Here is a 23,242-nt window from a genome sequence, read left to right as displayed (position 1 = left end):
TTACTTTAAATGACCCATGAGTTTAGAGTTCTGTAAATACAGAATAGATAAAGTATTTTTTCTTTTCCCTTGAAAAACTAAATAACAGAGCACCCAAAAAGTATTAGACAATTGAGATTACTCATTTAAACTGGGTAAAACGTAGATTGCACTCAAAAAAACTATTCTAGCTGTTTGCTTAAATTAAATAAGCTGAAACAACACAAATCTTTAGTTCTTTACTTAATTGCCATTTTACTCAATTTTATTACATTAAATTAACTAAAATGTGTACAATTTTAAGCCATTTATGTTGGGACTACATTTACATCATTTATTTTGTGCTGACTGAACTGGGCAGTGTATTTCTAGTTCCCAGCATGCTTTGCATAGGGATAGTAAATGTTGAAATTAAGTGCAGTTTAATGTTTTTTAGTAAAGGGAAAAACCTGTTAATGTTTGATGTTATATTTGACATTTAAAAGTTGTCGATCTTTTGAGGTTACCTTTATCGTGAAGTATAGAGCTTGTGGTTAGGCTGTTCTGTTCTCAATGAGCTGTAACTGTACTAATGCCACTGATAAGAAATGCTTTACTTGATTATTACTTACATGTTACAATTAGCTAGTGACCAAGCAGTTGACAAATAGTTTTTAAAGAAATAAAGAAACTAAATTAATGTGACAGTTCCGATTAAATATGGTCACCAGTCCTACCCCTCTTTATCCTACTTTATCTAGATGGAATGACATGATTTTTATACTAGTTTTGACGAGATAAATTAAGTTTATACAACAAGATTACAACAAATAATTTCTAAACCCATTAGATTTTGTTGGAAAAGCATTAAAGTTTTCCTTAATTTAATTAAGTTCGTTCAACGGTGTGCATTTCCTCCCCAGATTAATAAATCATTAAAACATACAAAGTCTGGAATAAACAATCAAGCCATAGTCACAAAAATGATACATTTTATTGTGTAGATTTAATATTTTTTATTGGAAATATTTGTAAACATTGATTTGCCCACTTTATTGCATGAGAAAAATAAAAATTACAAACTCAAATAAAATGTGATTATTTACACCGTGGTTTTGGCAAAACAGTTGAACCTAATTATGTGCTTAATTACTAAATAAAAGGGAAAGCAAATGAGCTTTTAAAAAGGTACCAACACCAAAACCTACAGGAATAATTTAATTTTCAAACATTACTTCAGTCTTTCATTGAAAAGACACCCGCCTCGCCTGGCAACAACTATACACAAACAGCAGAGCAATGAAACTATGTCTTTTTAATATAATCTATGTCAACCGTCAACATCATCATTCAACAGTTTTGAGGGTTATTTCCTGCTGTCAAAAGCGCACACACAAAAGTGTAAAATGTTACACTACAGCTATCAGTACAGGTCATATGTCCACAGAAATGTTTATCTTTATAGGAAATACTATACCACTGAATCGGTTCATGCAAGGAGAAAATCCATTATGTAACATACAATATCCAACAGTAAGAATGAGTTTAATATTCGAATTAATACAGGTTTACAGTTGGTTTGTTTTTTTTAAAACTCAAATGCAATAGTATTGAATTCCACCAGAAGTTTAACAGCATCCCAAATATTCCACCATCAAACATAATTCTTGTCAGTTCAAGCTAAATACAGGATCCTGATGTGCGGTTAAATTAAATATATACATAATCAAATCTGTACAGTACAAATTGTCAAACATTTTTGCCCTCAGATGTCTCCCTACTGCTGTTTCTTTGGATTTGAAACCAACTTTAGCTTAAACAGCAATCAACCAGCAAGACTAGGTTGTTTAACACAGGGTGCAACAACAAGTTCTAAGAAAGTGGCCATTTGTCTCCCCAAAAACACAAAGCCAATTATTATCAAGGCCAGAGTCTGTAATAAGTGTTTTATGTTTGTCAAAATAAAGGTCTATGAGTATGTCCAAACTTACACAGAGGTAACAATGTAAGACCCGCTTTCAGTTGTGTCTCCTTTAGTGTCTCTTTTTTTTGCATTGCTTGTAATAGGTGTTGGGATCTGAGATGGTCTAGGAGTTGCGCTGTCAGCACTACTCTTTCTGGGGCTTGGTGTGTAATTAAAAGGACTTACCCTAGCAGCCACGGCACCACTAGGGGAGCTGTGTTTGCTAGAGTTAGTTGAGCTAAATGGTGTGCGTTCAGCAACTGGGAATTCATGGACCTCTGTGCAAATGTTTGGATTACTTGGTGCAGGCTTGATGTCGGTGACTTTTTTATCAAGAGACTCGCTGCTCCTGAGTAAATTCAGATTTGTTTCTGAACCCAGGTGGGTCACAGCTGCATTCTCACTTGCTAGTGGCTGTTTTGAGTGTGATTCACTTAAGTCCCTGTCACAAGGAAGCCCTTTGCTTGACTGACTGTCAATAACAGGAGGTGTGTTTGCAGTGGGTGATTTACTAGACCTTGGATTGTTTATGGGACAGTCTTCAATTCTCACCCAAACATCTTCTGTCTTGGACATAGCAGCACCCATTGAATGAGCAGCATCACCAGTTGAATCTGGTAAGTCTAAAGTCATAGAAGATGCATATGAGGATTCACTCTCTTTCATTTTCCTCCATGTTCCTTTGCGTTCCAGGCCCCCCTCTTTACCTGATTTTTGAGGTGGATTAGCAGGTTGCCGCTCATCTTCGCTTCTCCCCTTTTCACTTGACTCAGATGAAGCAGAGAGAATGGAAGAGCTGCTGCCCGTTCTTTTCCAAGTGCCTACTCTTGGTAGAGACGATGAATGTTTGCTGTGCTCCCTTTTCCATGTCCCCGTCCTGTTGATTGGGAGCCTGGAAGGGCTTTCTGAATGAGATCGGGAGATGTCATGCCTTCGGAGTGACTTGCTATCACCATTCTCTGAAGAGTTCTGACCATGAGGGGACTTTCTCCAACCGCTTTCTTGGTAAGGTAGAGTAAGTGACATATCTGGTAAGGATGGACTAGATACTGGAGTCTGTGACTGGCTTGGAGATGAAGGGGACAAGGACTCGAAAGATGCAGACTCCTCTAGTTTCCTTTTTAGTGTTGGACTAGGGGCTTCTTTGATAAATGTTGACTGTCGAACAAGTCCAGGCTTCTCGGACCGGTCAGACTCACTCCCACTTGACTTTGTGGATGACATTCGGGACAACTCTGCCTTCTTTGAAGGGCCTGTGTTTCCACACTGGTTTAGACATTTTGAGGCAGATTCACTTCTTGGAATTCCACTTGCACTTCGCTGTAAACCACTCTGCTTTGTTGGTGTTTGCAGGCCCAGTTGCCTCCCTGGAGAAGTGTAAGACATGCGTCCGGATCCCGAAGATTTTGTTGAAGCAGCACCGGGGGAAGCAGTGCGAGGAAGTTGAGATAATTTGTTAGATGGGCTCAAACCATTCCTACCAGGTGAAACTGAGGCACGACCAGGAGACTGCATGGGCCTTGTTAGAGATTGCTGAACTGGTCTAGAAGGAGTAGAGTCTCTAGACCCAGATCGAGAGGAAGCTTTACTTGACCCTCCTTGAGAAGATGGTGGGTCCCTGGCAGGACTAGGCTCAGAATTTGCTGGGACTTTCATGGTTCTTGGAGAGTTTCCAGGACCTGGTGCCTGGGATGGTGGTTTTGACATTTGGCCACGCGGCGGAGGTTTTTTGGGTACAGGACTGGTGCTAGGAGAGCTGCTCCTCACACCAGGAACATGAATCATTGTCCTGCCTCTAGAGATCACTGGAGCTTGAGCTTGTCTGTGCTGAGAGGACACACTTTCTAGGCTGGGTCGGGGCTTTCCTGTTATTAGACTTTTATACACTTTCTTTCCACCTTTCAGACTCTTAACGGAGTCATCCTCTTTCTTTTTGGCCTCTAAAGTGCTTTTCTCACCAGGTTTTAGTATTCTTGGCCCTTTATTTGTAGCAGGCTTATTGTCATCTTGATTTAAAGGTAGGTGGAAAGGTGATCCAATGGAGATGCCTGATTTGAGAGAGAGAATAGAGTCTGAATCAGAAGAACCTTGTCTGGAGAGACTAGCTGCAGCCTGATGTAGACTACTAACTATTGAATTGGCACCCTCTTGAATGGCTTTCCAATCAAATGATTCAGAGTCTGGTGATAAGGCTTGCTCTGAAATAGGGCTATGTGTGTCTGTGAGATCTAATATAAGATCTGGTTCTTCTGCTAAAATGCCATCTGCCAATATGCTCTTTTCTTCCTTACCCCCTTGTTCCTCAGCCTTACTTCTTGTCGGTTGTTTCTTTTTCTTTGGCATTGCAGAGCTGATGCATTCTTGGAGAAGGTCATCTTCAGAATCAATACTGAGAGAGCTAAGGGAGCTATTTCTAGAAAAGCACACAGGGGTGTCCTCCACGTGAAAGGCCTTTGGCGCATAACCAGAGGCTTGTGGCCTAGGCACTTCTATCTGAGTTGCATCATCTTTGTGTGAGCAGTCTTTGTTGTTGTTTTCTTGGTCAATGTCACTTAATGAGCTAAGTGATGAGTTTCTTGAAAAACATACAGGTGTGTCTTCAATGGAAAACTTTTGCTTCTCATCGCACACTGCAACTGTATTTTCTTTGGGTGCTTGTGGGAAACTTACTGGTTTTTGAATGGGTTTTGTTGGAGCCGTCTGAAATGCGGATACCCTGTTGGTGTTTACTGGCTGTTCTACACTGCACTTCAAAGAGGGAAATTTTCTTTGCTCTTTATCTTTTCGTAGTTCAGCTTTTTCTTTAGACAAGTCAAGATCATCATCCTCAAAGTCAAGTGAACTCAACGAATCATTGCGAGAGAAGCAATAAGGTGTGCCCTCAATTGGTGTGTAATGATGCGGAGAATCAAAGGCAAACCCAGGACGTGTTCTTTCCTCAGGATTAGCAGGCTTATCAGCAAACTCTCTTGTGACTATTTTGGGCTCTTGCTTTTTGGTTTCTTTGTTTTTATCTGGATATGATGCTGCTTCTGGCAAGCTATTAGGAGCCTCTGGCCGTTTGAGCATCCTTGCTCTGTACTCATTGCTTTGTGGCATAGGCTTTACAGGTGAAGTCGGCTTTTTCTTTTCCAGGTCCTGTTGAACTAGACTGCCAGTGGCGGTGGATGGATGCTGAGCCTGATCAGGCATCTTCTGCACTCTAAATGGCTTGTGAATTTTGCCTTTGGGCATTGCTGAATTGATACACTCGGCAAGAATATCGTCCCCTTCGTTCTCAGCCAAAGCAGACTGCATGGAAGGTGATAAACCTGTATCTTTAGCTTCTGCACTTTTTCCCTCTGGCAGAGTGTCTCGTCTTTGACCAGATACTTCTGCATGGGAAGCTGAACTTTCAATACCAGCCAACTCATTTGGGGGTGAATCAATTGTGAGGTCACTGAGAGATGTTGCTGTGGAAAAGTTAATGGGTGTTCCCTCAACACAGTATACCCGGGGCATGTCCTCACCGTGTGTTAGGGCTACATGTTTCTGCTGTTGCCCTCGGTTTTGTGGTGGCAACAATTTATAAACTGGGAGCTGACTTGGTTTGCGAGCCACAGGTGGTGGTATTCTTGAGGTGTTTGAGGGTGATTGTTTTTTCGGTTTTCTTGATGATTTTGTTGGCATTGCGGAGTTAATACAAGCCTCTAGAATCTCTATATCATCATCATCATCTGAGTCATCCAAGATGTCTTTTCCGGCATCAGATGTTAATGGTGGTTTCTCTTGAACTTTAGGCTCTTGGATGTCTTCTTTCTCAAGCTCTACCTCATTACTTTGGTCATCCTCATGAACAGGGGGCATTATCTTCAGCTCAACATCTTTCTGAATAAAGGGTTCATCTAAACTTAGTGCACTAAGGCTCGAAGCACAAGAGAAACCATCTGGGGTGCTTTCTGTTGCAAAATGTAAAAGAGTATCATTATCTGGTAAAACCTGAACTTTCTGTACAGCAGCACTTACAACCGCATGTCTTGGAACCGAATCACGTTTTTCTGAGTGGGGTGGCACAGTTACTTTTTGTTTTACTGATGTGGATCGGGGTGGTGGAGGTGGTGGTGTCTTGCTGCGACTTGGAGGCATTGTCTGTCCAGGGCTATCAGGCAGATCACTCGGACTGATAATCCCACTGACCATCCCACTGCATGGCTCACTCTGTACAGAACTAGCAATGGAATGACTCTCAAAACTGTCAAGGGAGCTGACAGATGTGCATCTGCTGAACATAAGTGGAGTCTCTTGCACATAATGTTCAGGGGGACTTTTAGGTGTCTGGGCACCACTTTTGGATGGCGATTTAGCACCGGATGAAAATTCCACTGTTTTGTGATGCCTGGAACCATCTCCATGTCCCAAGTGATTTCGTGGAGGCTTGATGCGAGCATAATGGACTGATGATTGGCTCTCAGCTGTGCGTTGGTCAGGTGCAATGTTACTAGAGGATTCTTTTTCTGATATAGGTAGAGTTGGGTAGTTGTTGGCCGAGTTGACATTACGTTTGCAGCTCTCCATTTCGTCTTCCTCTGAAGACAATGACGATAAAGAGCTACCACGTGAGAAACAAATGGGTGTGTCCTCCACACAATACGTCTGTATTGTTTCTTGATTTATTGTGGGAGCCTTGCATGTTGGGTTCTTCTGAACTGCTCTCGTGGGTCCTGATCTGCTTTGAGCAGAGAAAGGGTGGAGTTGCTTTTGCCTACCCTGATTCTTTAAAGATGCCACAGAGGAGGAACTATCTTGGCTTAAATGGTCTTTGACAGAACTTTGGGTAGAAGATGTCTTTGATTGACCAAACATGGCCTTCTTGGAAGAGGCATCAGAGTACTTCAAACTGTAATCAATAGGCTGTTCTACATGATGATCCTCATTGTATTTCATGCTGTAGTTAGGAGTTTGCTCATCAAGCTGTTCTTCCTCTGAATAGCGCTCGCTGTAGTTTGTGGGTTTGTCGTCAGCATAATCATCAACCGTGCAGATGGTTTGAGAGATTTTTTTATTAAGTCCATGACTTGACCCACTGTTAATTTGCTCGGTTGAACCCCTTGATCTAAATCCAGTCAGGTCCTGTTGAACAAACCTGGGCTGGTACTTTTTTAGTTTATCTTCTCCTTCACTGTTGCCTTCAGTGTACATGGGGTATCCTGGGCTTTGTGATCTCGATTGTTTCTGATCTGGCCGTTTCATTTCATCATCAAGGAGCTTAGGCCTTGCCCACCTTTCATTCTGGCTTGGGCTTTGTCGACCAGAGTTTAGCTGCTCATCAGAATATTTTAAACTGTAGTTAATAGGTGTGTCAAGATCTCCATTGTCATCTTCCATGTGATTTGCATTGTGTATCTTATGGGCAAGGTCTGCGGGATATTTTCTGTAGACACAGCATTTGCCTTCATCATCTTCTGAATAGGAATCAACTGAGGGCTTCATTTGACCTCTCTTTCCATAGCCATCGGTGCTGTTGACACTATTTAGACTGTCATTAGAAGCTGTGGACTCCAGTTTGGGCAGTGGACACCGTCTGCCTGATGGGTCAGTTTTGCTGTAGTTGTACATGTTTTGGTGACCATGAATAGGAGTTTGTCGCCGGATCATGTCTTCTTGCACGACGTGAGGGTCTGGTGTGGATCCTGCGGTTCTATCATCCATACTTAAGTGCATGCTCTGTACTTCCTCCATACCCACCGAAATTTGAGCTGCATTCGTGGGAATCATTCTCTTGGAAGCCTCAGGATCTGGATGGTATCCCCTTCGCTCTCGATCTAGACTTCTGTCCCTTTCGGCTCGTACACTTTCTGCATTTCCTCTGTTGTCTCGAGAGGATGGGCTTGAGAGCACAGGGGTGTTCATATAAGGTGAGCGAACACCGACTCCATTGGGGTTATAGCCATCTGATCGACAGACACCATCAAAATCGCCATAGACATTATGCTTATGTCTTGGTTTGACCCTATGGGAGGCTTTCGGGCTCAAGTTGTCAATGTTATCAAAGGTTTCAGATAGTTGCTGTGCATCTAGCTCTTCAATTAGTGCTTTCTGTTTTCTTACATGCAGGGATGGCAGACTGGATCCAGGGGACATTATGTTCGCATCCTTATACTTGGCAGGGCGATTTGCCATAAGGTTTCTCAAAGCAGCTGCACTTCCCATAGCTATCATCTTGTGCTTGGAGTGAATGAGGTTCTTCAGCATGCTAACTGCACCCATGTCCCATAATGCCTCCTGATCTTTTGCATTCCGAGCCGAGAGGTTCCACAGTGTTCCACAGGCATTGCTCACTATTGTCAGACTGTGCGATTTAAGGTGCTGAAGAAGAGTCTGAAGACAGCTGTTTTCCCTTAATATTTGCCTGAAATAAACAAAAAAGAGGAAATGGTTTGTTCCCATTTGAACAAATTTAACTTCTGTGAGCCTATGCAGCTTTTTTAAAGCATACTTTACCTGTGCTCCTCATTTGTGGCGATGAGGCTTGACACATTTCTCAGGATGCCACCACCACTTTCTATGATGGCAAGTGTATTGGTTTGGCTTCTGTATGTTAGAGTGCTCACTAAAAATGCCAAAGCTCCAGGAACGTTACAGATATCAGCTTTGTTTTCAGTGCAATGTGCTGATAAGTTCCAAAGGGCACTCAGGACACTTTTTAATGTTGATTCCTGTAGGAACAAAACAATGTCCTTAATGATTAAATGGCTCGTCTGCATTCCAATTACAGAATTTATCAGAGAGCTTTAGAGAAACCTCACCTTCTGAACCTCTAAGGCACACTCCATCAGGGCCCTAACACTGCCGACCTCTCGCAAAATCTTCTTACTGTTCACATCAGCTCGCCATGAAAGGTTCCTCAAAACACTGGCAATTACCTAAAGCAGTACAAAGTCTCTTAATACAAATTAGAAACATTGCCATCCGGAGCACACTTAATTACCCAAAGCAGTTCAAAATGTTTTGCATTATTGTCTCTCTTCTTGGTGACATGCATTATAAAATGACCAGGATATTTTTGGGCTTAATTTTTGAAATAATGTAAATATGCAATGCAACACATACAAAATATGACATGTATTTCCAAAGAGTTATACCTGCTGTAGGTCCTCACTCTCTGACTTTAGCTGAGCTACCATGGCCCTCATACAACCTTTCATTGAGCAAAGTGTAGCCTGAAGACAAAACAAGAAAGTAACAATTAATTGAACAAAAAACAATATATGGACAGTCCACTCTCAAAGACAATGATGAGAGAAATAACGCACCTTATTAGCTACATCTCCAAAGGTTAAATTAGTTAGAGCCATGCCAGCATATCGTCTTAGTGTAACACTGTAGTGATCATTGGTAAGACCGTAAATCTCACAGTCTACCTGCAGGAGCTCCCCGATTGCCTGAAGTCCACCTGCATAAACAATATATTGAAATAGTCAGTGTATACCAAAGAAAAAACTGGGTGGCCAAGTTTAATTTATGTCACGTTTGGAAAACCTACCAAGCTCATTCATTGCGTGCCTGTGCTCTTCATCAAATGAAAGTTTCATGAGAACACAAACCGCTGGGCATATCTGATGCTCGACTGGTGAAGGCACTGCAACGGAGGCAAAAGTACATTAATGAGGTTGTACAGCTCCACATGTATTAAATATGTGTCAACCCACTTAGAAGAGTCATCCATTCAACTCCTTCCCATCAGAGCATTTAATATGAATCACATTTATAAATTAATCAAGTGTCTTTAGTATATGGGAATGAACCAAGAAGCCTGGCATTTACTACTGCAATATACTTAGGAAATATAGGCACATATTACAGTGGTTGAAATATTTTTTGTTTTTTTAATGGGTAATGCAGATGCATCATAATCAATGCAATTCAATTTAATATACATAACAGGGTTGTATTGTTAACTAAAATTAAGACTAAAACTGAAACTATTCAATCTGGTTCTCGTTGAAATTAAGTGTGGGGAAAATGAAGTATAATTATGAGAAAATATATATACATTAAAACCTAGCACTTAATATTGCCTTGGCAGCTAACTGAAACAAAATCACTAAACTGAAATAAGAGTTAGAAATTGTTAATTATTTGTTTTGTAGATTTTGAAACCAACACAAGGATGAGAAAACCCTTCTATTAATCCACACAGTACTGTAACTAAAAATGATATCACGAGGACGGCATGTCACATATCTGTGCTATTCCTGACACCTTGAATATCAGCACAGGATATTTTAAGTCTTACTTGGGTTCTTGTCCTGGTCCACGCCGCGCTCATGGCTTTCTTGCCACTCCCAGCAGGTCTCGCAGTAAGCTCGGATCTGTTCCAGTAGGTGGAGCACGCGGATCTCCCGCCGGCCGCGCTTGTCATCGGGCTGTGAATGGATAATGTTATGCAGGGCGGCGCTGGCCCTCGCCCGGGCCTCTTTGCTGCCGCGAGAATTTCCGAGCAACACAGAGTCCTTGTCGTTGCCATGGAGAAGCTGGATGAGCAGCGGCAGGCACCCGGATTGGCGCATGGCAATGCAGCTGTCCTGAGAGCTCGACATGGCCAGAAGGGTGCGAGACATGTCATCTTTATCATGGGTCCCCAGCATGGACAGCAGAGAGTACACCATTTCCACCTAAGCATATGCAAACTTCATTCACTCCAAGCTGTTGTTTTTAAATTTCATTTTAAAAAAAATTGCATTGAGAATGAAACATTGAAAATCTAGCATTAGTTAACCTTAGTGCCTAGATGGCTAGTCAGTCGGCGTGGAACGGAGTAACTTCCCGCACTGCTCATCTCACTGGAGGTGTCATGGTCGACGCGAGAACTTGAGCCCTGTCAGGTAAAATAAATCCAAGGCAGATTGAAACAACTTGCAGGTCTTCAGCAAACCCAAACACCTTTCCAAAAGTTTACATATATTTATCAATTGTAGATATTACACACCCTACAAAATGTCATTAGCCCCTTTCAAACATACAGTCTTTACAGGTAAATTACCAGCAAATTACTGTTAAGAAACCATGTGTGAACAGGACCTTTACAAAAATACCGGTAAATTTAATTCATGAGAAGTTGTAAGATTACCAGTAAACTCCCGTCATGATGCTGTGTGTGAACAAAGAATGAAGATTTGCAAACAAGGTCCGAACACCGTGACGATTACTCCGCACTGCTTACAGTGAGCTCCGCTGCTTTTTAGTAGTTTTTCTATGTAAATATGCACCAGCTAGACAGACATCTTTGACGATTGCGTTGTGTCTCAGCATTTCAGCTTTTTCAGCGTGTCACTCTTCTTTTCCATTCATCAGCACTGCGAATGTGCAGTAGATACTATTAAAGGTGCAACTTTCCGTCCATTGGAGGGCGCCTATTCTAAACAAAGGTGTAGTTTGATGACGCCAAATTTGAGCGCAGCATCTTGGGACATGTGGTCTTCACCCCACAGCCGGTGGAAAATAGGACTAGGTGACGTTACTCTGTGCGTTCGCTCGGCGCTGCTGTGACATGTTCACACTGCTAAGAGAAAAGCGATTCTGCAGAATAACACAGAGGGAAACGCAGATATGACACGATTGACGGGCAACTCCCTCAGACGCTATGCTGACACGTCCCGGTCCTTGGTTAAAATAGCAATTTTCAATTTACAAATAGTTGGAAACATTTGGGATATTGTAAGTAATCAACTGAACAAAATATATAACTCTGGCCTAGTGGTTTTGGGATATTTTACTGCAAAAATACTACATAGTGCACCTTTAAGGGCATCTTATGTTTTTATGATAAAACAAAACTGCGTTCTGGGAAATCATCCCCCTACACCTGTACCCAGATGTCACAAATTTTGTTCAAATGAACAGATATAAAAATGATAGAAAGCACTTCTTACGTGGGTGAATGAAGACTACCGCACAGCATTTAAAGATCATTTCCGATGACTGGCATCACAATTTACCGGTATTTTGGTGCTGATGTCTTAACAGTAAAAAAGCCAGAGCACCATTGATTGTGCAGCAAATTTGTTTATTTATTCTGTTAATTTTAAGGGGGTTACTGGGATTACTGTGAGAAAGGGGCTATTGTTTACATCAGACCTATCTTCAGCATGTCCACAAAGTCTTTTAATGTAGAGATTATGCATAGACATATGTGAATATTTAAAATTAAATTGACATTTAAATTTAAGTTTATAAATTGAAATATACATAAAATGTATAAATTGAAATATAAATATGTCAATTATATTGATAATTATATTTATTACATTTATAAAAGTACAATCATATTTATGAATTAGTTTTTATAATATATTTCTTTGATACAATATTCTGAGCAAAAAAAATATGTTAAGATAAGGGAAAGCATTGTGTTTTATTGTATCACTGAATTTGTATTATAATGAAAACACATTTTGATCATAAATACATAAATACATACAAACAGATTAAAAAAAGAATAACATTTTATTTGCAAACACAAAATCCAGGCAAATCTCTGTGCTTAGTAAACAATGTATGGCTCTAGTATTAAACTCGATCCCTGCACCTAATCCAGTGACATACCGCTCACACCATCTGTCTGAAAAATACCATGCAAGCTTAATGCAAGTGAAACAGTATGAAGTACAAAAAACCCTCCTGTTTCTGCTTAGAATTTCAAAGTCTAACTAGGTCTCTATGATGAACAATCAAACCATTAGCATCTGCATTCAAAAATCATTATTATTCAAAGCACACTGAAGCTCTTGGCATAGACTGAAAGGGCTTTTTAAAAAGGTCCTGAAATCCTTGGCACCCACTGGCTGAAAAAGGGCCACCGGAGAACACTTCTGTTCATGAGACCATCAACAAAATGAGTCTAATTTAGTGGGAGACTATTGCAAATAGATACAGCACTTACCTGTGAGCACACTGCACTACCACCACCGCCAGCATCTCCTGCTGCATGAGCCCCTTCGTTCTGGGTCACAGGGTCATGCTTGACCTGATGATTCAAAGAGCAATATGAGGAAACAGCATTTTAAAATGAGTAAATGACACCTAGAGAGCAAGGACAAGACATCAGCCAAGGCAGGTGGAAAGAGGCTCGCTGACTACAGGCGACAGATAACCTGTGTAATCAGCTCTGTGAAATCAGCGTATGGAGATACAGAGTGAGGCTGAGTGGTCTGAGGCTACAGGACAGCAGCTGCAAGAGCACCAGGCACTTTCTGACCTACATTGCCTTCTCATTCAGCTGAAGGAATAGCAACAACAGAGGGGGAGGAAAAGCAAAAGTGTCCAATAGGATTTATCCACTTAAAGGGGAAATCACGTGCAAACTGTGAGCATGCATACAAAAACTTCTGCTTGTGCACTATTTTACTATACAAATCACAAGAAGAGCGTTAGCAATGGTGAGGTAATGGGCTTGATTCCTACGGAAAGCATGAAATTATAAATATATATCTTGAATGCAATGCAAGATGCTTAGCATCTGCTGAATGCATTGATGTAAATGCAAGTCCTAAATGTGAATCGCTGTGCAGCATCCTAAACCTAGGTGACATGACTGTTTTTAACGCTCAGCCACACAGAGCACGATACATTAGTAGAGCATGCAAATTCAATTAAACTTTCATGGCTTTAGTCGCCGTTTATGCACAGATGCATTTTCAGTGGACCATTTCCGTTCGCTACAGAACAAGCTCAAAAAGCAGAACATTACAGATTGGAACAGAAAACACTGATTCTGACATGGAAAACCCAGCCTTTTTAATGAAAATGAATTAAATGTGTGAAGAGGAACAAATGATTGCGTGTGATCTGACCACAGATTTCTATTGCAACAAAATATGGTTAACCCTATAAAGCCTACTGTATCTTATTTAATATTTTGAAGGCTTCTAAATGATCAACTTTATTGAAAACGTGTTGTAAATAATCTGCAAAAACATCCACCTTCAGCTCGTGGATCACATGACTTTGCTGTGAAATCTACTGACTTTTTTAGTAAACAAGGATAACACTTATTGATGGACACTATAAAGATGGACACTTATTAGACAGAAGCAACTTTGATTTACTTGATTATCCATACTTAAAAAAAAAAAAAAAATTCATGTTGAAATGTGAGTCAAATATTATCTATCAAGCCTTTGTGGAATATTTATTTGTTTCATGTCTCGATAATCACTGGATAGCATTGCATAATATGTTAAAACTACAGAGATTTGATCATCAAACTGCTACGATATTAATGTGTTTTATGAAAGTAGTCTGTTACACAGTTATGAAGATATCATTGATTTACATTACAAGCTATCAGAATTGAATCTGACTTTAGGTCAAATAAATATCATCTGCACTAAATAATTAAATTATTATAAAAAATAAATGACAAAGAATAAAACGAAGGTGTGTATGAGCTCCATATTCTCGCTATATCAAACCCATAAAAACATGATGTATCATCAAATATGATAATCAACATAAAACACACTTTTAAATTTTTTATTTTGTGAAGTGATTTTTTTTTAAATGTGATTTGTCAGGCTTTAAAAGGTTAAACAAGATTTGATGTGGACATAAATAGACATCATAACACTGAGCTTCACTAATTACTACTAATCCTCAAGTGTAATGTTGAATTGCTCCCTCCAAGCACAAATCCAGTACCTCTGGGTCGGCCGACTGGGCCTGCAAACGTGTCCGAATCCTCAGCATGTCTTTCTCTATCTGCTGTATCCGTGCGACACGGCCCTGAAGACAAATGATGGAAACTTCATTACCAAACTGGTGATTTTACAGACTGAATTTAGCAGCCCGTTTTCAGTTTCATGAACAATTCATAAGTCTTTCAGTTTCTGCATTTCAGCCCACCTGTGCCCGTTTCTCCATGTCCTGACACGTGCCCAGTTGCTCCTCCATGGCGGCTCTAATCTGCCGGGCCTCGTATTCCAGTTGCCTGCGAGTCATATCGGTCTGGAGAGAAAACTACAACAGCAGGAGAAGTGTGAAGCTACAGAGATCATATAAAGTAAAAAAAAAAAATGATATGTTTTACTTACATTCTCAGTCAGTGGCAGACTGTCAATCCTTTTGGTGAGGTTTTGTAACTGGGCATAATACCAGTCTTTTTCCTTTTCTTCCTTCTCAAGTTCTGCCATCAACAAAGACCTAAGAGAAAGAAGTCACTCATGAAAACAATGAAATTTGCTGTGAATTTTAAGACTCACTAAATTCAAATTGTTATAGATAGAAACGTAATGACAGCAAGGTTCCAGAAGTCAAAATGCAACTTATTTCCTCTATAGAGAAACTGATTGGCAATTTACTTGACATTTCAAGTATTGAAATTACTATTTATTATTTATTTAAATAAAATAAATTATTTAAATAAATATTTATTAAAATAAAATAAAATGTTTTTATTTTAAATAAAATGTATTTAAATAAAAAATACATTTTTATTAAAAAAATATTTATTTTAAATATTAAAAAAATATTTTTTATTTATTTTTAAATATAAAAAATATTTATTTAAATAAAATAAAAAAGTTAAATATTTGCTAAAGAAGTCTCTGCTGCTCACTAAAGCTGCAATTGTTTAACTAAAAATACAGTACATTTCAAAATGACAGTTTTCCATTTGATCATATTTTAAAAAGTAATTTTTTTTCTGTGATCAAAGCTGACTTTTCTGCTCAACAAACATTATATCAATCTATTATATCAATGTTGAAAAAAGTTGTGCATGATACATTTTCTTTTTCAGGATTCTTTGATGAATTGAAAATGCTTTGTGATATTATAAACTTCTGATATTCGCTTGAAATCAAAGCTGGCTATCTGGAATGTACCATCATTACCACGTTTTACCATGTACATCTCATCGAGTAGAAAAACCCTAGAAGAGCTTTAGAAGAAACCTTTAGTTAACATTCTTAGATAAGGATCGAACTGGCCATATGAGCACTCCATCTAATGCACAGAACAATCTCTTTACGCGAGCGCTCACCGTTCCTTTTCCAGCTCCTCCAGGTAACCGGCACTGTCTCGTCCCCCGCCAGTCACCCCTCTCCTGGGGAAGGAGCTCATGGGACTGGGACTGGGACTGCTATCAGTGGAGTGAGCCGAACCGGAGCCCTGAAGAGAGGTCTTGGACCTCAACTTCACGCCAGGGAAACTACTGGGGTCAAGACTCATTTCTGCAGGACAGAATGGGAGATGATGTCACATGTACTGTATTTTCCAGAAAAAGTCACACCTAACAGTAGATGTATTTCATTTTGAAGGCCGCATACTGCAGTGTGGGAAATGCAATATACAATTAAACTTCTCATTCGGCACAAATACAAATGTGTGCATATAGTGTGCAATATTTTGCATGCTTGACATACATTGCATTATATAGGTTGCTTTGGAATAGAGGTCACAGCAGGTTTCAGATGATAAAAAAAGTATATTCTGGAAACATGGTAGTTTAAAGGAAGTTTTTACATCTTTATCTTCACAAAAGACTCTTGTAGTTGTAAACTCTTGTTTCTACTTCTACACAGGCAACATTCAAACTGAAATGAAACGCCACAAGTAACCATTTTGGAAACGGGCAATATATATACAGCAACCACACAAATAGCATTTGATTCTGAATAGGGTTTGACATTACCTAGTTGCTAAGCTAATAAGCATAAATAAATATACAGCAAATACAATAATTGGGTAGATAGTTCCAATCAATAATTCCAACCAAAATGTGTTATTATTTGGAAGTTTGCTTCAGAAACGCACCTATGTCGTCGCCTATGACAGGCAAAACCATTGCTTTTTCATGCACTTGGGCTACTTTGTTTCTATCACGTCTTCTTTCAGACGAGTGGAAAGAAAACACAAGTGTTTATTTTATTACACTTTATCTATTTGCATATGTAGATTTCAATTGAAATGGATATCTTTAATAAAAAAGGCCATTGTTTTTTTTCTCCTGAGCCACAAATCAGCACTTACATACAGTTTACACAGGGGTTGGGTCATGTGTTATTTGCTTGTTTTATAAAAAAATGTATTCCTAAATGTATTTTTCTGACTGTTGACAAAGATATAAAGAGATTTCCAAAATCCCCTCTTTAAAATCCTTTAAATCTCTAATCTGTAAACAAAATCAAAGAAGAATTTTGAAACTTTGGCTTTATCCAATGTTCAGAGTGGATTTCTGGAAATATATGTCAATGAATGCATGCTAACAAGTTATTTAAGCATAACATTTCAGAAATCTTAATTGTCTTAATGTACTGTGTTTAATCAACTGGGCAGTTATGGTGCTATCTTTAAGTTAACATGTTTACCATATTTACCAGTGATGTCTGAAAATGCAATCTAGGTAGACAGTTCACAAATTCATGGAACAGAGCACGTTTATGATGTTAAAATATGCATTTTTCACATGTCCTCACCTTTAAATCTTTCGAAAAATTCAATCTGCCCTTGCGAGTCTTTAGGGTCCTCTACAATAGTTCCTTGTAGCTGCTTCAAAACCTCCTGAAAGAGAAACAGACAATATCTGTGTGTGGTAGTGTTAGAAGCCATCTTCAGATAACACAACATGATGCACGGAAGGTAGCAGAAAAAAAAGAAGAAGAATAAAAAATATATTTCCAGCTCCCACCACATGTAAGAAGACTTCTTCAGCCTGTGGGTAAAACGGAGCTGATAAAGAGAAGAAAACTTCCATCAAAGAGCTTTGAAGTGCTTTGAAGACGCGCGTGTCAGAGACATAAACAGCTTTGAAGCTCTAAAGATGCACCTGCTGCTTCTTTAGTGCCGTGTTCATGCGTGATCTGCCGTGATAAAGCCTGAAAGGCCCTGATTTCTACTAAAGGTTTTTGATGTCAGTGTTCAAGATCAGCTAGCGTTCACTGCTCAACCAAACGTCAGTAGGCCAGGGCTTTACACAAACCACCGTATTTTGCCGTACTACAAGTCCAGTGTGGCAGAGCATGTTGGTTACATGACTGGCAAAACAAATCACTATGATGCTAGCATGTTGTAAGATGAATAAATTGATTAATCAATTATGTTTGGAGCACAAACACAGCAGTTATATTAATGATCAACCACTAGAATTTACTGCTCAACAGCACATCATTTTAACGTCACGTCTGTTTACACAATATCAGTGAAGTATAAGAAAAACATTCAGGATATTTGCAGAACTTACCGCTGCACATACACTGAGGTTTTGGTCAATGTCCCTTCACGGTTACGGCCAACATAACTCCAACCCTTGATGATGCCAATACGGCTCCAAACCACATCAAACATGAGACTTTTGCACCACTCGCTTCATTACTTCAAGTTCTCCAGCGTGTTTGGAAGCCGAAAAAGCCAAAACAATGCGACTGCCTTACAGGAAGCGGCTACCTCCCCCTTCATCCCATCCCGGAGACCCAAAGCCTCATGAAGAGCACAGATGCTTCCCCATTCAGCTCACAGGACCACCCTTCCCAAACAGCCCGGGGTCACCATATCCACAGCCCACTGGAGACGCGTGGAGAAGGCTGGAGGTGTCCGGAAGGGAAAGGTCACACATGAGTATGCCGTTCATCTTCCCTTATCCAGTAGAAAATAACAACACGGGGTTATTCCGTGTCTAAGAAGAGTCACTCGGGTGCTTTCACCCAAGGGAGAATGACGTCACACTGAGCCGTCTCAGGAAACAACAGCTTCATTATAGGGGAGGTCATATGATTACAGACCTCTTTACTGCACTGTGAATCAGAGATGAGACGACAGCATGACAGCATTATTACTCTCTCTCTGCTTGTTAAAGACAACATGGCCTCCATGCTCTTAAGAAATGTCTCTGGTCTTACTATGTGAGATTGTTCACTAAATCTTTCAAAAATAATCTACAATCTAAAATGCAACGCAATTTCAAAATATTAAATAATGAAATGCAAGATATAATATATTATTATATTATATTATATTATAATATGTCATTATAAACAATACAACTATGAAAATATATACAATTAAATATAATAAAAATATTTAAAATTAAAAATACATACAAATAATATAACAAAATAAAAATTATATATATATATATATGTATATGTATGTATGTATGTATGTATGTATGTATGTATATATATATATATATATGTATATGTATATATACATATATATATATATATATATATATATATATATATATATATATATATATACGTGTATATATATATACACGTGTATATATATATACACGTGTATATATATATATACACGTGTATATATATATACGTGTGTATATATATATATATATATATATATATATATATATATATATAGATACATACATACACACACACTTAAAAAATAAAATAAAATGTAATTATATCAAATTAAAATACATAAACATATCATATAAAAATATAATATAATTATATAGATTTAAAAATAAAAAAGTTAAAAACTATTATAAAATTTAAAATAAATAAAATATATAATTAAGAAACAATACATATATAATTAAGAAACAATCAAATAAAACTTGAAATCAACTATGTACAAATCATTAACACTGAATATGAACAATAGTAAGAGTGCTAGATGCTTGACTAATATTATACAACATTATGCAAGCTAAACAAATTAAGAGTTAGAATTGTTTTAAGGTCTGCTGCTAGTATTACAAAAGTGATTTGCTGAAATCCTAAAATAACCTTTATGAGAGTAGATTACAGCTTTAATAACATTTCAAACAGCCAAATCCACATTGGAATGGACTTCAATATCCTAATGCATCTCTGAGGCTATAATGGAAGTCCTAGTTTTTCTCTTTCCAGAGTCAACGTCCGAAGGAATCGGGTTACAGCGATGCAGATGCCCTTGGTACAATATTAGAGTCAAACACCCACTCATGTGAGAAGCTGCAAGCACACAACACTTTTAAAAATGTCATCCTATCCTCCCAGTAACGGAAATCAATGCTCCTAGGCAGCCATCTGCAGGGAGCCTGAAATACTCGCATATCTGATTCCTATCTAGCATGCTTTTCATCTGACCTGGAGTCAGACGAGACCCGTGGGCCAGCGGTGTGAGTTATTGTTCGAGTGTGAGAGGAGGGGACCGAGTTCATGTGGGCGGATGACAGGCCTCTTAACTTTCCCAGTGATAAAGGTAGAACGTCCTTGAAATGTGGAAAGAAAACATCACATGACACACATGGCATGCAGGAAAAAACAAACATGGCAACTGATGACAAACAAGATTTAAACCATGAACTTGGCAACTATTCTTAAAAAAAGACTGCCAAGAACATGACATCAGTAAACTAAATTATCTGAATTCGGTAAACTAACTAACTAATAAAAAATAAAAATAAAACATTTTTAACCCCAAAAAAGTTACAGACTGCAGCTTTAAGTAAAAATATCACAAATATGTTATTTGCAAATACATATAACATTTTTTTTTTTAGCTTTCCTGAGGTAAATATAATGTAATTTTATGTTACATTTTTTACAAGTTGTTTTACTGAGGTGAAACACTGATCGAGCGATTACATGAGACATGACATTTCGGTAAGATGTACCGAATGTTTCCTTCAACACACCGTCTGGTGTTCAAACATTGTTTTTTATGCTATAACTAGTAGTAAAGGGTAGCCACAACGATCGGTCAAGCACTGTGAAGGAAATTTGAATTCTTAATCTTAAATTCTAAGACAGCTTTTGAATCCTAGATGTCCCCAACAATTTGGCCAAAGTTACTTTGTCTGAATACAACAAAAGTGGAAACAAAACTAGACCGGTCTAGTTTTGTTATAGTTTTAAAGGATGTACTGTTACTTCCTTCCTCTACAGTTAAAGATCTGGTTGTTATATTTGACAGCGACACAAAAACAGCCTCCTTCCACCTCAGAAACTTTGCTATGCTACCGAACATGTTATCCGTTTCTGATGCAGAAAAGTTAGTTCATGCATTCATGACTTCTAGACTAGATTTCTAGATCAATAAACAAGCTACAATTAGTTCAAAATGCAGCTGTTAGAGTTCTTACCAGGTCAAGAAAATATGATCATAACACCAATTTTATCACTTGTTACCTATTTAATTGCATATCGATTACAAATTATTACATTTAATCATTTAGCAGATGCTTTTATCCAAAAGCGACTTACAACTGACCTATAAGGTTCAGCTTCAGTGTATTTAACCAATCTTCTAATTGGCTCAGACTCACTCTCCCAGTTTAATTCTAGATTAACGATGTGTCTTTTATCAAGCATTCACATAATGCATCTAATAACCTTGTACTCCAGTTATAATTTTGATTTTCTTTGCTTAATGTTATGAAAAGCAGCTAGGCTAATTATTTTCCATTTGCTTTTATGTTTTATCTTGGGACGCTCATCCCGAGGTAGTCTCAGCCTTAGACGTCATGCCCACGGACTTCTGGAACAACTTCAGGAGTTTCAAAGTTGTAATCTGATTGGTTGAATTCTACAGGATGCCTACGAAGAGTGCGTTGCGTTCTTTAACAGTCCATCTGGGGGAAAAAACAGCATGACTCCAAACTCCCTCGTGGAAGAAGAGTGCAGTTGAGCGCTTACCAGGATCGACTAAACACTGGATTTTCAAAAGTATGTGAAGTTCCATACATCATTGTTGCAGTAAACTTGAACAACATTCGTGAATTAATAATTTATAGATGCATGCTGGTCTGTTACTTTTACATTTTCCCAGCCCCAAACATGACGCGGAACAAAACAAACTGTGATTGGTTACATTACATGTCAGTCAAACGTCCTCTTGGGCAGTCCTTGACCAATGAAAGCTGCGAAAGAGTCCAAACCATCTGCCGTCAGTCTGAAGGTCTGGCTGCACAAGACTAATCCAGAGGTAACTACTAAGTACATCAGCTCCGTTTTTTGATCCATCCTCTTACGAAGACTTCAGATGACCCAACACCTGTGAAGAGTTGACTCCAACACCTGCGAGGTCTTCAGATGATGCCAACCCCGAATCAACATGCACCAATGCTCCATTTTATATCTATTGCAATCATTATGTCCAATACTTGTAATAATTACTTCAATTGTTTCCGCCTTAAATAAATACATTATTAGCTAACTGAGTGATTTGTATATGTACAAATCCATGCCAAAACCACATTTATTGTTTGAATTTCATGATCAATCTGACAGAATTCAAAAGCCGACTCGTATTCAATTGTGATCATTGAATGGCAGGCATGCTACAATTAATGTTTAGTGGAGTTTTGTTCATGAATCAGCTGAAAAGCACATAGACTACAACATCTTGGTTCATCAAAATGAAGATCATTTAAGATCGAAAAATAGATATTGTCGACCCAGCGCTAGTGTCCACACAGCTGACATGTTTACCTGGTGTAGCCAAATCCACTGACAGTAAGAACACCCAATCAGAGAAGCACTAAGTCAAATTCATCATTTCATCAATGATTTCGGTCCTTCAAAACTAAATATCAGAAATTTTGGAGCATCACTACTAAGAACAAGCATAAAAATAAGGTTAGGGAACAATAAACAAACACAACACCTAGACCTAAATAGATCTAATACTTTAGATTAAGATAAAAGCCAGTTCTGGACAGAAGAGGCAATGCCTAGACAGGGTTTCCTTTTACAACGACACTTTTCTGGACAAGGAGCAAACTACGTCCAGTAAATCTACCAGAGAGGTTTCATTAGAAGATAACAACATTCTGAGTCATTAATGTAGGAATAGAGAAGCATTTTTTGCTGAGCTCATCCCATAGAGAAAGGCAATTTATGTCACGAGTCACGACGCATAAAACATCATCAAAAGCAACCTTCTGTGACTCATGTGACGCACTGGCACCATGCTGGAATTTTACATTTAATAAAGATTAATTCAAGTTTTAAAAGATTTAATGATTATCACAGATATAAAATGCGACAATCATTATTCTTATTATAACAAAATAAAAATACAAAATATAGAAATCTTATTACAGAAGCATTATTTGCTGAGCTTATCCCATAGAGAAAGTGAATCTATATATGACACCCTGCATTAAAAAACCTCAAACATCAATGTGACGAAATCATGGAAGATTTGGGTCATAATTCAGGACCATTATGAAGAGAAATGAATATGAAACAGAACGACACGCCTTCAAGGACTAATGTGAACCACTGGCACGATGCTGTAATATTACATTTGATAAAGATTAAAGTTTTAAAAGAATTAATGATTATTAGAAGATTTAAAATGTGAATTATTATTATTATTATTACTAAATAA

The 23,242-nt window shown here is 38.5% G+C and overlaps 1 protein-coding gene across 1 annotated transcript in view; it reads right to left on the bottom strand.

Annotated features, from left to right (window-relative positions):
* Window positions 1-933: 933 nt before the first annotated feature.
* apc (APC regulator of WNT signaling pathway) overlaps window positions 934-23,242 on the bottom strand; it is a 43,406-nt gene continuing 21,097 nt past the window's right edge. The window contains exons 4-17 of the mRNA XM_067433550.1: window positions 17,377-17,461; window positions 15,942-16,131; window positions 14,992-15,100; window positions 14,804-14,917; window positions 14,600-14,683; window positions 12,843-12,926; window positions 10,680-10,778; window positions 10,197-10,575; window positions 9,444-9,539; window positions 9,214-9,353; window positions 9,043-9,120; window positions 8,707-8,823; window positions 8,402-8,616; window positions 934-8,309 (exon numbers count right to left, since the gene is read on the bottom strand). Of these exons, the coding sequence (XP_067289651.1) occupies window positions 1,946-8,309; window positions 8,402-8,616; window positions 8,707-8,823; window positions 9,043-9,120; window positions 9,214-9,353; window positions 9,444-9,539; window positions 10,197-10,575; window positions 10,680-10,778; window positions 12,843-12,926; window positions 14,600-14,683; window positions 14,804-14,917; window positions 14,992-15,100; window positions 15,942-16,131; window positions 17,377-17,461 (8,154 nt within the window). The 3' untranslated portion in view covers window positions 934-1,945. The remainder of the gene's footprint in view (window positions 8,310-8,401; window positions 8,617-8,706; window positions 8,824-9,042; window positions 9,121-9,213; window positions 9,354-9,443; window positions 9,540-10,196; window positions 10,576-10,679; window positions 10,779-12,842; window positions 12,927-14,599; window positions 14,684-14,803; window positions 14,918-14,991; window positions 15,101-15,941; window positions 16,132-17,376; window positions 17,462-23,242) is intronic.

The sequence above is a fragment of the Pseudorasbora parva genome, chromosome 23 (genome assembly GCF_024679245.1).
Source record: "Pseudorasbora parva isolate DD20220531a chromosome 23, ASM2467924v1, whole genome shotgun sequence".
NCBI lineage: Eukaryota > Metazoa > Chordata > Actinopteri > Cypriniformes > Gobionidae > Pseudorasbora > Pseudorasbora parva.
Note: the sequence above shows the minus strand (reverse complement) of the source record. Positions and strands in the feature narration are given on the sequence as shown.